The sequence below is a fragment of the Chrysochloris asiatica genome, unplaced genomic scaffold (genome assembly GCF_000296735.1).
Source record: "Chrysochloris asiatica unplaced genomic scaffold, ChrAsi1.0 scaffold00098, whole genome shotgun sequence".
In the NCBI taxonomy this organism is placed as follows: Eukaryota; Metazoa; Chordata; class Mammalia; order Afrosoricida; family Chrysochloridae; genus Chrysochloris; species Chrysochloris asiatica.
The window spans coordinates 8,951,865-8,969,033 of NW_006408616.1; the positions used below are offsets into that span (position 1 = coordinate 8,951,865).

At 38.3% G+C, this 17,169-nt stretch overlaps 1 protein-coding gene across 3 annotated transcripts in view; it reads left to right on the forward strand.

Moving 5' to 3' along the window:
* Positions 1-17,169, forward strand: part of PPFIBP1 (PTPRF interacting protein, binding protein 1 (liprin beta 1)) — an 88,432-nt gene that overhangs the window by 52,677 nt on the left and 18,586 nt on the right. For 2 of the 3 annotated variants that reach the window (XM_006866966.1, XM_006866964.1), the window contains 8 exons: positions 1,819-1,973; positions 5,552-5,667; positions 6,639-6,695; positions 8,149-8,209; positions 8,573-8,602; positions 12,370-12,541; positions 15,660-15,810; positions 16,136-16,264. In XM_006866966.1, coding sequence (XP_006867028.1) covers positions 1,819-1,973; positions 5,552-5,667; positions 6,639-6,695; positions 8,149-8,209; positions 8,573-8,602; positions 12,370-12,541; positions 15,660-15,810; positions 16,136-16,264 — 871 coding nt within the window. Of the gene's footprint in view, positions 1-1,818; positions 1,974-5,551; positions 5,668-6,638; positions 6,696-8,148; positions 8,210-8,572; positions 8,603-12,369; positions 12,542-12,985; positions 13,019-15,659; positions 15,811-16,135; positions 16,265-17,169 lie in introns of all 3 variants that reach the window. The other variant, XM_006866965.1, reaches the window with a different exon arrangement.

Here is a 17,169-nt window from a genome sequence, read left to right on the forward strand (position 1 = left end):
TGGTTGATGATGCATGGAGGGGATTGTAACCATAGCAGTGAAACAATATACGATAGGATGAATGTAAAACTGATGTTCTCCCATGTAAACTACCACATAATTCACAATAAAACATTTTTTAAAAAATAAATGTTTTAGGGTTTGAATTTTTCTTGGTCAGTTTCCTGAGCATAAATGGTAGAATGGAAACATTCTCAATCTCTGAACAAGAGACAGTTCAAAGGTCACCCATCAGTTAGAAAATTGATGCTTACAGTTTTCTGGGATTCTCAAGGGCCAGTGTTGGAACATTATCAGGAAAAAGGTTCAATCAACAGTGCTCATTACATTGAGATGCTCATTGAAGAACTGAAGTCTTAACTTCGAAATAAACACAGAGGACTGCTATCCAAGTGACTTGTGATCTTGCATGACAATACATGTCCATACACCTCTGATACTGTTGACACTCCGCACAAACTTGGTTTTGAGGTGTTAAAGCATCCTCCCTATAGTCCTGATCTTGCTCCATCGGATTTTCACCTGTTTGGTCCCTGAAAGCAGCCCTTGGAGGATGAAGATTCACCTCTGATGAAGAAGTGAAGACAACAGTGCCTAAGTGGCTCACAGCTCAGCCTAAAACATTTTTAAATAAGGGAATATAAAAGCTTGTTGACAGATGGGCAAAGTATATTGAAAAGCAAGGAGATTATGTTGAAAAACGATGTATTTATGTTTTCTAAAATTTGATTAAATTCTGTAGCCGGAGTGCAGGTAATTTTTTATTCACCCTTATACATTTCAGAGATAGCGGGAACCAGCAGTATGTGCAAATGGCCTATGCAGGGAAATGAACTTGGTGTGTTCTGTTGTTAAGTGCTGTCAAATGGGTTGCAACTCATAGCGACCCTGTATAGGTTTCCAAGGAGCGGCTGATGAGCTTGAACCACCAACCTTGCTGTTCAAACCCTATAAAGCTCCAAACTATGAGTCCAAACTGACTTGACTACACACAACAAAAATCATCATCATGCAATTTTATAAAACTTATATTCTAGTGAAACCTAAATTAAGAATCTTTGTCTAGTGAAGATCTTTCAACAGTCATATGAAATGCCATTTAGTGTTACCCAGAGATTAGTGTTTCAAGCACATTCTTCCTAATTAAAAAAAAAGAGTATTTGTCACCGTTCAGATCTTTTTTTCATTCCTTGGTATGTAACAAAATTCTCATAGTTGCTGCTTTGCTGGCTTTTGGGTTGCTTTTCTCTGTTGGGCTGTTCTTTCCACTTAAAAGTGGCATAAAGGAACCCCCTTGAGGGACAGAAAGGTTGTCTGTCTTTCTTTTCTTTTCCTTTGTTCTATGTCTTTTCAAAAAGTATAGCAGGGATGAGAATTGAATTGATTAAATGGTGACTTCTATTGTTATTTGGAATAAGTTTTTTGATACCATAGATATCCTTCAGCTTGGTTATTTCTGAAGTAAAATTTATAAAGCCCCCAGTTTTGAAACATAATAGCAGGAGGTTTGTTAGACTAAGTTAATTTCTCTTTTTCTTTTAACCCAGTGAGTGAGTGACTATAAAATATGACTCCCTCTATTAATACCACATAGCCAAGAACTCTCGATGTTTGGTGCTTAAGATTAAGATTAAGATGTTGTTTCCTAGGTTCCAGGTTGTGTATTTTTCAAGTGATGCCAGGCAAAGTTGAAACTTAAGATTTTTAAGAACAGAAAAATACTTAACATTCAACGTAATTGAGATTCTGACCTTCCCCCCTAAAGTGAAATATAAATGAAAACCTGCTGTTGGCACCTTTTGCTTTATCTTTTTCTAGGCAAAGATGGTGAATATGAAGACCTGCCTAATTCCAGTTCCATCTCCACTTTATTGGATATTCAGGGCTTTAGTGATGTGGAGAAAAGTCCATCACCTACTCCAGTAATGGGATCTCCCAGTCATGACCCATTCAACACAAGTGCTCCAGAAGAGGTATCTACAGACTATTAATATTGTCTTCATATTGAAGAGACGCCGTGTCAAAGTTAGGGTGCTGTTGATTACATGAAAGAAAGAGCTCTTTCATCAGACAGATTACTCATTTGGTCTGTCCTGGCAATTTATCTGTCTGTATTTTAAATGTGTAGGGTTTTATTTCCTCTCTCTTTAATAAATGCCTTGGACAGTATCTGATTGCTTATATGGTTCAGGAAAGTCACTTGAATCCTTTAAAGAGAAATGGTACCTTGTATATGAGATTACATTTTACTTTTTTTGAAACGGGAAATAGATAGAGAGCAAAATGAGATTATATGGATAAATTTGTGTAGTCACTTTGATGGTGACTCTGATTTTTCTTCAGACTTAGAAAACGCAACTGGAAAGAAATAATTTGTTAGACTTTTCCAGAAAACTGTCACCAAAATCTGTTTCAGTTATCTATTGCATACTGCTACAAAACTTTTGTGGTTTGAATGACATTTATTTTGCTGATAAATCTGTAACTTAGGCATGGTACAATAGGATCATATCCTGACAGTAACCACTTAACATTAACCAGTGTGGCACAAAAGCAGAGAACAAGAAAGCTATGCACTCCTTTGTGAAGTGTTTGATGCTGCCTGTGGACTGGGACCTCAGCTGGGGTCCTGTCTGGAATAATTACATGTAATTGCTTGGCTTCTTCACAGTATGGTGGCTGTGGGTCTTCAGGACAAGCATCCCAAGAGCATGCGTCACCTTTTATGAGTTTTCTCAGAAGCTATGTGGGCGTATCTCTCACTGTAGTCACAAGCCCGTATTCAAGGAGAGGGGGCTTCCTAATGAATGAGGGACAGAATTACACTGTAAGATGTGAAATGGGATCTATTGGTTCAGCTCTATTTGGAAAATAGAATCTTCCACTCTACTTTCTGGTCACAACACTCCATGGAAAAAGACACTCATCCCTTCTCCAAAGGACCCTGTGTCTCATCCCTAGTAGGCATCAGCATGCCATGTTCTTGTCTTCCAGATGGGATCTGGATGTAGTGAAATCTCCCCAGGTACCTTATTGTCTTACGTATAGCTTCTTAAGTACCATTCCTCTTGATTTAAAGAATTGGGAATGTAAAGCTATCTACCTCTCACGTACTCAGCAGGCAATGGTGGGGTAGGCATAGGATAACTGCTACAGATGTTCCCATTCAAAGAGAAAAACCATGGAGGGCACCCAGCTGTCACTGGTCAGTCCTAACAATTCTGAAATCAGCCCAGAACATGTTGCCATTTCTTTATTAGGGTTCAGTGCTCTGGACTCTTGTTTCTTCCCTCTAAGTAATTCTTCCTTTTCCATAAAAAGTAGCTATATGAAGGAGCTTAACAATTTTTGTGGAAAAACAGAGTTGAAAGATACTGAATTTTTTCTTTGAACTTTTAGAAGTCCCATTGTATTTGCAGTTGAATAGTTTTCTCTGCCTGTTTTTTGCCCATTAAAGTCTAAAGGCTGCAAATGGACTTTTCATTTTATATTATCGCTTCCCTTTCTGGAGTAGAGTGGGTCTGTAGGATAAACACTGAACTGCAAACCACAAGGTCTGTTGTTCCAGCCCACAAGTTGCTCTGTGGGAAAAAGATGAGGCTTTCTGAATCTTGCAAAGACGTACAGCCTCAGAAACGCTATGTAAGTCTCTGTGAGTTGGAACCGGCTCTCCAGCACTTAACAACAGCAACTATCCCTTTCAGACTAATGTGATACAATTCTTTAAAAACCTCTTGGGATTTCTTTTTGTAGTTCACTGCCTTAGATAAAAGCATATTCACAAATATCTTTATAATAACCTTTTGTCTACTCTATAAGATTGCTGTAGGCTATGACCTTAAAGTTTTTGAGTCTTATGATCTATTTGAAAGATTCACTAAAACCACCACCTTAAGTGTTCCTGAGCTTTTTACAAGGAATTTTACAGCAACACCTTTGGCTTCAACTAGAGATCATGCTTTCTTGAGAAAATCTGAATTTGATCTTTGCTCAGAAGCCATTTCTTAATTTTATTAGAATTTGCTGCCTGGATAGTGGAAAGGAATTGAAAGATTTTATTTTGAATAAAACAATCTCATCTCCTTTATATTTAACATTAACCTAATTTATATGTTCTTTTCTTTGGTCATCTCTTCCTTTCACGTTTCAATACAGGGGGAAAGAAGAAACCAGGTGACATCTTTACTTTTTATAGCTGCTACTGATCATTATATGAGAAAATTAATTCAAGAAGAAACCATCTTTTCTTTCTTAAATGTAGGAGAGAGCTAAATGTATAGTTAATCAAGGAATCACTTAGAGAATAAAAAACAGGAACCCCAAGTTGGTACTTGAATTCCAGGAAACAGGGTTGATGGCTATATAAATTCCATGTTGTTGTTGTTAAGTGCCATTCCAACAGTTCTGACTCATAGCAGCCCTATATAAGGTTTTCAAGAGCGGCTGGTGAGTTCGAACCACTGACCTTTCAATTAGCAATCCAGTGCTTATCATACAGCACCAAACCAGGACTCCATAAGATTAATCATAAAAATTAATTACATAGGATTAATCATAAAGATTCAAGCTGACAAAAAATTAGTGATATAATCTCCTATTTTATAATAATATGATCTACATTTTATAGCAGGGGTGGGGAACTTCCAGTCCGTGGGCCGTAAAAGAAATCATTTGGTCTGGCCCTGCCAAGGCAACAACTGTTCCATCCATCACATTAGGGGTGAGTTAATTGTTTAACCATATAAAGCAGCTAATTTTTAAGATGATAATTTTGTATGGCCAGTGAATGATGTTATAAATATCCTAGTGGCCCTTAGCAGAAGAAAGATTCCCCACCCCTGTTTTACAGCTTTTCGTAGTGTCAAAGGATGTGACCACTACGTAGTAACTAGAACAAATAGCACAGTGCTGAATTGTGAACTCATTTGTGGTAAAGGTGTGAACTCATTTACTCGTGCAGTCGGGTATGGTGTTGGGCTGCTAACAGTAAGATCTGCAGTTCAAACCTACCAGCTGCTTCACGGGAGAAAGATGAGACTGTCTGCTCCTGTAAACATTTATCGTTTCCAAAACCCTATGAAGCAATTCTGTCCTATTCTATCCGAATCAACTGTCCGAATCAACCTGATAGAAGGTAGTGGGTTTGGGTACATAGTGGTACTTACTGTCTTACTACCAAGTTCAAGAAGTACCTTCCTCCAGAATGTTGTCTCTGATGAACACTTCTTGTTATTGTGTGCCATAGAGTCAGTTCCAACTCCTATCGACCCTGTATAGGGTTTCTGGGAAGTGGCTGGGGGGTTTGAACTGCTAACCTTGTGGTTCAAACCAACCTTGTGGCCCAGCGCTTATCCTATAGCGCCACATCAGCACTCCACACTTCTTCTAGTAGATGTTTATATTCCAAAATCTCCGAAATCATTTTATAACTATAAATAGAGTTATGAATGCAGGTATAGAAAAATGTATTGATCTTTCTAATTGCCTTATATTTTGTTACTCAGTGGCTTGTGTTTTGTTTATTTGATTGATGTTTTATTTTATATTACAGTTCCACACTAGCATCTTGCAAGTTTCAATCCCTTCAGTGCTGCCAGTATCTAAAGACTTGGAAACTTCAGAAAGAGGAAAATTGCCTGCTAACCTAGAGACTTCATTTGAAGAGAAGTATGTCATGGTTGCCCTAATACTTAGGATATAAATTCATAAAGTAGCAGTTCAACAAAAAACAAGGGTGCATTGCATTTACTTACAGAGTTCAGTTTTTTTACCCAGAGAAGCTAGAAATGTCAAGGCATGTGCCAGAGGGATGATATTCAGTTCCATATTGTTGAAATAAAAGGTGTGATGAAAGGAATCACATTAGGAGGTTCTGAACAGAATGGGAAAAAATGTGGACCGAAACTCACAATCATAAAAATGGCCAGGATTGCTGGTTGAGCCTGGTGGAACCCAGGAAGTCACCCTTCAGGTCTGGAAATGAATGAACCCCTGTGGCTCAATTTTCAGCCAAATAATAGACAGGTCTATAAGAGGAACAATAATACCAGGAGGGTGTTAGGATAATCAACCATTTTGAGATCAAAAGGACAGAATTTACCCAAGAATAAGGTTTTGAAGAGTTAGGAAAGAAGAAGGAATAGAAACAGGGATAAGGGAAGTTACAATGTGGTGGGGATTGTAATCAATGGCGTGAAACAAAATTGTTGAATGGAAAACTAATTTACTTTGTAAACCTTCCTCCAATTCACAGTAAAAGGTTAAAATAAAAGTGGGGGGCACATAGAAAGTAATAGGAGAATGAAGCTGAGGAGCTGAAGTGATGAAGTTGGAGAGGGATTTTAAGGAAGTTTGATTTTACAGTGTAGGTATCAGTCAAAGGGTTGTAAACAGGATAACAGCATTCATGTGAACAGCAGCTTGAAGGAGACAGGACAGAGCTACGAAGTTTCCATCTTAGGCAAATATAATTTCTTGCCAGCATTCTCCCAAATTGATTGCTTAATCTTTCAATTAGGCCAAATAAAGCTTACTTTTGCACAGATTTTGTTCTTAACAGTTATTTCCACCGAAGATCTATATGGACTTTTATTCATGAAATTCATAAATGTATTTTTTTTTTTTTTTGTACATTTTAGTGATGGAAAAATGACCCTTGGTGCAACTGTTGAAACCCCACTGTGTGATAGTTCTTTGTAAGTTACATTTTATTGATTGTAGTTGAAACAGAGGAGGGTTCAGTTATACTAACAGTAACCAATAGTGAAGGACTTTGAGCCTGAGTAAATGAATGCAGCAGTATTGATTGAGGTGTAGGGGTGGAGGTGGGAGCAAGTTGTAAAGTTACAAAGAAAGAAAGGTAGTTATCCTTAAGTAAGCGCCAACTCATGGCATCTCCATGTGTGTCGGAGTAGAACTGTGCGCTGTAGGATCTTTTCTCTGGTTTTCCAGAAGTAAATCGCCAGGTCTGTCTTCTTAGGTAGTTTTAGGTAGATTTGAACCTCCAGCCTTTCAGTCAGCAGCTGAACATATCAGTTATATGCACCACCCTGGGGCTTCACTACAAAGAATTCCTTGCTCGTTTCTCTGTATTCAAGTTGAACGTTAACTTTCTTTCATCAGTTTTTGAACTTCAGTACTTTTAATTTCGTTTTTATACTGACTTATATTTTGAATCTAATAGTAAAGAATCACAGAGAATGATGTGAGGACTGGAAAGACTGAAATGTAGTTTTGCATTTTTAATTTAATAAACTGACCTAATACCTATGTTTATCCAAGTTAAAGTCTGGATTAAATTAGGAAAATCTATTTTCAGAACAGTTCTCAAAGATGAGCTTGCTTCTTTTCTCATCACTATCTTTTGCTTTATTTGGTGTCGGATGACTTCTAGCAGCATATAGATGTGTAAACACGTGAGAGATGCCTTTAAAATGTTTGCTCACTTTTTTATATTATGCTATTTTATAGCTCAAAAACATCTGTTTTCTTCCTCTCCTTCTCTCCTGTTTGAAACTAACCATGCATTCCTGTTTTCAGTTGTAGAGTAGCACCAGTTCTGTATAAATCAATGCTAATTGTGTGAACGAAAACATCTCCACATGTTTACAGTCTCACTTTGTCTTCACTCAGATAACAAATGAATTATTATGGGCAGCAACAGGGATTCCTCTAATACACTTTGATCAAAATTATCAAATGAATTGCTTTGCTAGGCTCAAAAAAGTGATTCCTTTGTGAATTGAAAAGTAAAATGTTGGATCTTTCTTTCAATTAGAAGGATTTGATAGAACTAATTTGTGAGTATTTAAAACAGTTTCTTATATAAATGTGTAAGTACTAAGGAGCATGCTCTTGTGTTTTTCAATGTTGACATCACAATGGCTGTCCGAAGTATTTTTCCAGCTCTTCTAACATGTGCAGGACATTTAGAGTTATTGGCAGGACAGCTAACCACCCCTGCTTTTAAAAGAACTCAGTGTTATAATTTAGTTAAGCACATAAGTGACTGCCTGGATCCAGATATTCTTTTATTACCAGGATTCAACCCACACACAATTTTAGATTCTTTCCAAGATGTTCCACTTAGAAACAGTGGTACCAGAGTCACTTCTTAATAATCCCAAGTATTATTATTGTTATTTTTAGAACTTCAAGTCTACAAAAGTCTACCAGCCTGGGCAGTTTGAAGAAAGAGACATCTGATGGGGTTGGTTCTATATTGCTTCTGTTTCTTTCCCTGACTGAGATGAAAATATTTACAAATCTTTATCTTTTCCCACTTTTCAAATAAAACTCAGAAGAAGAGTTTGTGGTTTCTGTAGTGGAAACTTATTAGATACTGTGGTTGATGATAAATATTACAAAGTATAAATATGAAGGATCAAAAGCACTGTGTAAAACTAGAAACCACAAGTGGACACTTTAATAAACCATAGTAGGAAGTAAATGAACTGGAATTTTGTAGTTTAGAAGTAGTTGCCTTTTTTTTTTTTAAATCTGTGGAATTGGATGTGACAAATTGTGAATATGAAAGATTTCTAACCTGAAATATTATTGTTGTTTTGAACAGGAAAAGGACTCTATTCAGAAGCCTTCAGAGGTAATCCTTATTACAATATGAAAATATATTTAATAATGACAGAGTGCTTCAGTAAAGCTAGAAAACAAAACAAAAGCTTCTGTTATGCTGTCTCTATTCTTAGTAGCTCTGGTAACGTAGTGCGTATGAGTCAGGTTGCTAACTTCATGGTCAGCAGTTTGAAACTACCAGTTCTGAGAGACAAAGATGAGGCTTTCTGCTCCCATAAAGATTTAGCCTTGGAAAACCTAAGCAGGGTTGCTGTAAGTCGGAACCGACTCCACAGCACCTAACTATCACCACCACCACCACCACCTACATTCTTAGGGGCCACTACTGGTCTCACTTTGTTGTTAGTTGCTGTCAAGTCGAATCCAGCGTGGGTTGGAAAGAATATATATTTGTCCTCATTCACAATCATGGGAATGCTCAAGTTCGTTGTTATGACTGTTATGTATTTTGAGTGCCTCCCAACCTAGAGAATTAATGGATAGTCTGTGATTCATTAGATTTTCATTAGCTGATTGTCATAAGTAGATAGCCAGGCCTTTCCTCCGCTGAAACCTGCCCATCATGGGTGATCCTGCTGGTATGTGTAGTACTGTTGGCATAGCTTCCAGCACCACAGAAACACACAAGCCACCACAGTAAGGCAAACCAACAGGCAGGTGGTGGGATCTGCCGTAGCCTTCACAAAAAAGCCGCCTCGGATCACTGGAAGTTGATTTTATACAACCGCTCCCCATCTAAAGCCCCATCTAGTATTTGGAAGTCTTCGTCAGCAGTGGTCTGATTCTTCTTTATCTTGATTTCTTTTTTTTTTTTTTGGGGGGGGGTGGCCTTGTAAATTTTACAATTGGTGAATGGCCACATCCCAATACAATCTCTTGACTCTTGACTCCTAGTGTCTAAGTCATATGTGGCTGTAACTGGCAGTGGCCACAGCTGTAATGAAAATCATCTGTTCTTGTTGTCTTGCCAATATAATAAATGGCTCAATGATTCTGTGTTTAGACACAGATGATAGAACCTTTAAACTATAGCATACAAAACTTTTAGTTCCTATGAATAATAGATACAAAGAATAAAATAACCACCTTAAAAGCGTGTATCCTTTGGCCCTTCCCTTCATCTCTCTCCCAGAGAAACAGAGATATTAACAAATGAGAACATGCATGCAAAGGCATCTTTGTAGAATACTAAAACAATGTCACACAGCATATTATGATAATTGACCATTTTAAGTCACTCAAAAACTCAAAATAAGCTGTTTGAAGCATGGTTTAATCACAGTTGAAGTTCTTGATAAAGACCTTAAAATGCTGCAGAGATCTAAAGTGACTTCTGAAGCAACAAAGAAAAAAATTAATTATGCAAGTTTGTATTTGAATGCATTACAATTTTTAAAAATTAATAGTCCATGGTACGTTACTAGCAGGCAAGATATTAATATATCCCAGAGTCCATGTGAAAAAATAAAAAGACGATTTTAAATAATTACTGATTATGCCCTCATTATATTATATTGAGCTTCTCTAACTTGTTAATTTACCAGGAATGGTAAACTATTATAGGCAAGACCTATGTCTGGATCATAGAAAACTATAGATAACATTGCAAACAATGGGAATTCCAGAACACTTATTTGTGCTCATGAGGAACCCGTACATAGAACAAGAGACAGTCATTAGAACAGAACAAGGGGATACTATGTAGTTCAAAATCAGGAATGGTATGTGTTAGGGTTGTATCCTTTCACCATACTTATTTAATCTGTATGCTGAGCAGCTAATCCAAAATGCAGGATTATATGAAGAACTTGCCATCATGATTGGAGTAAGACTCATTAACAGCCTGTGATGTGCAAATAACAAAACCTTGCTTGCTGGAAGCATGTTGTTGTTGTCAGGTGCCATCGAGTCGGTACCAACTCATAGCGACCTTATGTGCAACAGAACAAAACACTGCCCTATCCTATCATTGCTAACAAAACACTATCATTGCCACGCTTGAGCCCAATAATGCTGTCACTTTGCCAATCCATCTCACTGTGGGTCTTTCTCTTTTTCTCTGACCCTCCACCTTACCAAACATGATATCCTTCTCCCGGAACTGGTCCCTCCTGACAATATGTCCGAAGTATAAGAGACGTAGTTTGGTCATCTTGGCCTCCAAGGAACACTGTGGCTGCACTTCTTCCAACACAGATCTGTTGGTTCTTTTGGCAGCCCATGGCACTTTCAATATTCTCCAACACCATAACTCAAAACATCAATTCTTATACGGTCTTCCTTATTCACTGTCCAGCTTTTGCATGCATATGAGGTTATTGAAAATACCATGCCTTGGGTCAGGCGCACCTTAGTTTTCAAGCTGACATCACTGCTCTTCAACACTTTAAGCATAGAGGTCTTAAAATACTTAACTAATGACGGTCAAAAACTATAGACTTCAATATGGATTGACAGCACCTCAGTATAAAGAAAAAAACCTTCACAATTGGACCAGTAAATCATGATAAATGGAGAAATGAGTAAAGTTGTCAAAGATTTTCATTTTGCTTGGATCCATAATCAATACTTTATGCAAGCAACAGTCAAAAAATAAAATGACTTATTGTATTAGGCAAAAGACTTCTTTAAAGTGTTGAAGAGCAAAGATGTCAGTTTGAAGACTAAGGTCGCCTGACCCAGGCCATGGTATTTACAGTAGCCTCATATGCATGAAAGTTGGACAGTGAATAAGGAAGACTGTGGAAGAACTGATGTGTTTGAATTATGGTGTTGGTGAAGAATATTGCAAGTACCATGGACTGCCAGAAGAACAAACAAATGTGTTCTGGAAGAAGTACAACCAGAATGCTCTTTAGAAGTGAGAATAGCAAGACTTTGTCTCTCTTACTCTGGACATGTTATCAGTAGGGACTGGTTCCTGGAGAAGGACATCATGCTTGGTAATGTGGAGGGTCAGCAAAAAAGATGAAGACCCTCAACAAAATGAGTTGAGAGAGTGGCAAAAACAATGGACTCAAACAGCAAAATTGTAAGAATGAGCCATGTTTGTTCTGTTGTGCATAATTGTTAGAAAAGTAAGAAATTTGATCTCACAGTCATGTGTGTAATACTGTGTCCCCATGCCGTTTGAGGAATGAGGAAATGAAAATTAAGATGAACGTTGAGAATATTTGTGTCTTTCTTAAATATTTGAAGCCCTAAACATGTTAATTATAGATTAGTTTTGAACATGCTATTGTTTTTTAAATGGCTTTCAGAGTTAACTTTTTAAAATTCTAATATTGTACAAGTGGGCTTCAAAAGAAAGTTCATGGAAAATTTATATTTAATTCCATTTTTCCATGAACTTTTGAAACCCTCTCATATTTGATAATGGTAATCAGTATTGGAAACCCTATATAGGGTTGCTGTGGGTTGGAACCGACTCACTAGCAATTCACAGCATGTTCATTTAGTTATTCTTTTAAGTGAACATGTGTATGTAACACATTTCGTATTGAGTCTGACATGTACTACTGATTATGTATACTTGTTGTTGTTAAGTGCTGTCAAGTCAGTTCCAACTCATAGCGACCCTGTATAGGGTCTCCGAGGAGCGGCTGGTGAATTTGAACCACTGACCTTGCAGTCCAGCACATTAACCACAGCGCCACACTAAGACTCCAATTATGGTGGGATATAGGGTCACTATGAGTTAGAATCAACTCCATGGCAGTGGGTTTGGTGTTTGGGCTTTTTTTTTTTTTTCAGTCATCATTGTTATTTATCTCACAGAATAAAGCTCCAGGAGAAAGCAGTACGTTAGGGAGTCTTCCTCCCAAAGCCCCAGGACATGCTGCCTCCGTGGATGACAACCCCTTTGGCACTCGAAAAGCTAGGTCTTCCTTTGGCCGGGGCTTTTTTAAAATAAAAAATAACAAGAGGACAGCCAGTGCACCAAACTTGGGTAGGTATGACTAAGATGCCTTTGCCTTAATGCTTTCAGGATGAGGACAAAATTAATCTGTTCCCTTCCCTTGTTCATCTATGTATCAACTGCTGTTTCTCAGAAATGGAGTTGAATGACTCAGAGGTAACATTAGCAAGAGAGAAACAAAAAGCTTCAGTGGACTTAATGGATGGGGTGAATATGGCTCTGTTCTGTAGTGCAAACTTAGCGAAAAGAACTGAAGCACTGACTCTCTTTGACATCATCATGCAGTTTCCTGTCTTTTCTGATGGTGGATAAATGAAGTCTGTGTGTAACATCAGAGGCCCGGTGTGGTGCATGTCTTTCCTCCACTGTGTGTATTTTGTGAGTAGGAGTTTGATCTGTGTTTCATTTTGTCATCCCCCTGTGTTCTCTCCATTGGACTGCGTGTGATTGTGTGCATTGTTGGGATATCTGAAGATCGTAAACGAAGTGCCAGTGCACCCACCTTAGGTATCGTACCCCTGCATGCCAGCCTTTGCCAGCGCTGTGCTCTGAACCAAGCTAACCCCTGCTCCTAAGATATGTGAACTCTAGAAAGCAAGCTGGCAGTAAACACAAAATGCCACTTTCTTACCAAGATTATGTTCCTTCCACTTCTGCTGAAAGAGACTCGCTCTCTCTCTCTCTTTCTCAAGCCTTTGCTTCCACTGTTTTAACCTCTGCTAGGAGTCCTGGTGTAGCGCTGCAGGATAATGTGCTGAACCACAAGGTTGGTTGGTTTGAAGTGCAAGGTCGGTGGTTCAAGCTCACCAGCCGCTCCTCGGAAACCCTACATGCTATGAGTCTGAACTGACTCAATGGCACTTAAAAGCAACAACAAGTGAGTCTTTGTGAGTGGGTCTTAGAGGACCTAGACATGGATAGCCTCCCTCAGAAGAGTGCCCTGGCATTTGAACTGTTGTCACACACTAACTCCCAGGTCCTTGCAGTTCCTTCTTCATGAGTATGTTTTCCCAAGTCTTCAATAGGAAGTGTTATTAGCCAAGTAGAGAGATTTTAGAAGACATTGAAGGGGGGATGTTCTGTGACATTTTGCTCTAAAGAAGAAGGTAACATTTTGTGTCATCAGAGGACACTTTGCACATTATCTGAGGAGTCTGATAATAAGTTAAATGAAAAAAGAAAGGCCCTCCCTAGGTCCCAAAGTGATTTGGGGGGAGGCTAAGCTCAGTTTTCCCCTTTAAAGGTACAGTACAGGGGAGCTGGGAGAAAGCAAAATAAAATAGAAAAGCAAGATTTACTGCTTTTAAAATGAAGGTGGTCTCAGCAATATTTTCAGGGACTCCCGTCCTCATCTTAACTGTAGGTTTTCAATGGAAAGGGTCCTTTGCATTTCCCCAATAAATTCTATTACCTAGTGTCAAAGTTCATGAACCTTTTTCTTCTGAGTCAACAAGTGTGATCTCGTTCTCGTAGTCTTGAATGTCTAAAGGGAACATAGGATAAATAAAATGAACAGATCTACTCAGACAACAAGTTTCAAATGTTTCTGCATCTCTTAGAAGAATTGTATCATCAATGCCAAGAGTCAAACGCTGCTTACTATAACCTATAATCACAGCTCTGCTCTATAGAAAAACAGCCTCTGCAACTTTTTCATCTTGCTGAAACACTGTTTTTGTGCAATTTTTACTTTCCTTTACAAAATGTAAAATATTGCAATGAGGAGCCAGTAGTCCTTGTGTTTGTTAGCTTGGAATTGTTCATTGAGTACAGCTAGAAGAACTAAACTAGCTAATGCTTTGGGTTTCTGGAGTAACAAAAGTAGATGTTATTCTTGTAAGGCAAAATCAGCAGGTAATAATTTGTATTCTAAGAAAAACTTATGTACATTTGTTTTGTTATTCTCTCCGTGCCTAAGACTTAACAGATTACAGTGAATTTCTCAAATAAAGAATTTCCAGAACTGGATAAAAGTGAGAAGAGTTTGAACTGGAATAATAAGGAGAATGGGGAGCTCAGTGCCTCTGTAGAATAGGCTCTAGAGTTTAAACCACATGATTCCTGTTTCAAGTCCACCAACTGCTCCACAGGAGAAAGATGAGGATTTCTGCTCTCACAAAGATTTACAGCCTTGGAAACCCCATACAGGGTTGTTATGAGTCTTAAGTACGGCACTTAACAACAGTAACAGCTAGAATGAATTAATATAAAGTATTAACTGGAATATTAATGAAATATTAAATAAGATTTGAGCAAGAGGATGACTCCCAGAGAAACTGGATGGATTTTTTTGAGTCCAACATGTACCTGGTATATTGAGAATTGAGAATATACACATTAAGCCCAGAGACTTTGATGCCACCTGCTTATAAATTAATAAAGCCATCATTTAGTGATGAACTTAGAATGGAGGACTTGTCAAGAAATCCTGCAGAGGGAACTTAGAACAGAATCTTGGCAGGAACTTGGAGTGGAGCTGAGTGGAGGAAGAAGGAAAGACAAAAAAGTACTACAGTCAAGAAGGAACTATTAAGAGAGTTCTAAAAGAGTGTGATGGCATGAAATCCAAAAAATAGGATGATTTTGAAGGATAATCAAGGAGCCCTGATAGTGTTAATGGCTAAGCACTTGGCTGGTAACCAAAAGGTTGACAGTTCTGTTCCACCAGCCAATCTGCATGAGAAAAGACCAGGCAGTGTGCTCCGGTAAAGTACGTAGTCTAGGAGCCTTATGGAGCAGTTCTACTCTATTCTGTGGTGTCCTCTGAGTCAGAATCAACTTGACAACACACAGCAGGCGATAGTCAAGTAGTACCAAATGCTACAGCACGACTGAAAATAATTTCATTAAGCATTCCAGTCACCCCAGGAAAGACTGTAGCAATCTTAGCACACTTTGATTCATAGTCTCAACGTGGCTCTAGTTTGCAAGTCAGTCACTATTGCACACAATAGAATATAGATTGTAGAATAGAGCATACATTCATGTTCCATTTTTAATATTTGCAGGGAGCTCTTTGTCAATCACTGACTTACAGACAAACAGAGCAAGAATGCTTAAAAGTTGTTAAAATCAAACAGGCTGATATCTGGACATGTTCATTTTACACTTTTAAATTCATCAAGGCTTTGCTCTCTTCTTGGAATAGCTGAAACAGAAAAGGAGGCGGCAGAGCACCTAGATCTGGCTGGCGTATCTCCTCATTCAAAAGATTCACGGGGCAGCAGTCCCTTCCAGCTGTCTCCACCATCACCAGATTCCAAAAAGAAATCCAGAGGTATCATGAAACTCTTTGGAAAGTAAGTAAAACGATGAAGAAGAGGAGTGGTCCATGTGTATATACTATCTTGCTTAAATGGAGAAGAGGGATAAATAGAAAACTGATAAGAGGCACAAAATTGTAAGACTTTTGTGTGCTTCTTATGGAAAGACGATTGTGACTTGGGATTCATTCACTCAACTTATTGGGTCTTCATTACTCTTTCAAATGGTATATTTTAAACAATATAAATGGCATATGTGGAAGAATAGCTATAAGATATGTGTCAGTTAAAAATGCTATGATTACGTCTAAAATTAAGGCCTCTTGGATATATGACAACATGTACCGTGTCTTCTCTTCAGACTTAGAAGGAGTCAGTCAACCACATTCAACCCAGATGACATGTCTGAACCTGAATTCAAAAGAGGAGGGACAAGGGCCACTGCAGGGCCTCGGTTGGGTTGGTCTCGAGATTTGGGACAATCTAACAGGTAAGTACAACCAGACCTGAAGGGCTTTTGCATCTCTACTCAACTGTTCAGGACTCATGAACAACTGCGATGTTGAGATCTTTAGTGGGGTAAGCAATCAAAGTCATTGCTTACTGCCATGCCTAGTGAAAGGGGCCATCATCTTTAAAGTGGTGCCATTTGGCAGAAGTTGACAACTATATGAAAGATGAGACCTGTGTGAGCTAGGTGGAGAGCCAGAACTAAATGGTCAACAGTTGTACTAGGAAACTTCTTGGACTTCAATTTTAGGTGGAAAATAATTATAAGTACTCTAAAATTTAGCTCTGGAGAGGTGGGATCATGGATTAGTTCTAGAGTCAGCTTCTTTGGATATGATTTTCTGACCTTGCCACTTCCTGCAAGCTGGGTGAGCCTGAACAGCTCCTTCCATGCTCTGTCCCTTAGCTTTTTCATCACAATTAGTACTTACTCCAAAATGGATCATAAAGATTAAATGAATGATCTGCTCCATAAACCTTAACTTAACTCGCAATAAAAAGTTAAAAAAAAAAAAAAGATTAAATGATTTAATATCTAAAGTATCTGGAAAATAATAAGTATTCAATGAGTATTAGTTGTTCCTAGAGTCTGTGAAAGCCCATAAAGACTACATTTTATCAAATTTTTAAGTTTATCAAAACTGTGCCATGTAATGTATTTGTTTTCTCTCTCTTAAAAATTACATTCTAATCAATGCACTTCTGTGAACCTGGGTGGAAGCCTGGTTGGCCAGCAGTTTGGTAAGACCTGGGGACTCCTGGGCCCAGAGTCAGTGACATAGCCACAGAAGACTAGAGTGGAGAGTGAAGTGTCCAGCTGATAAGAAGAGAGGGCATATGCACAAGAACAACCACACTTACAGATAATACCCACTTGATGTGGTT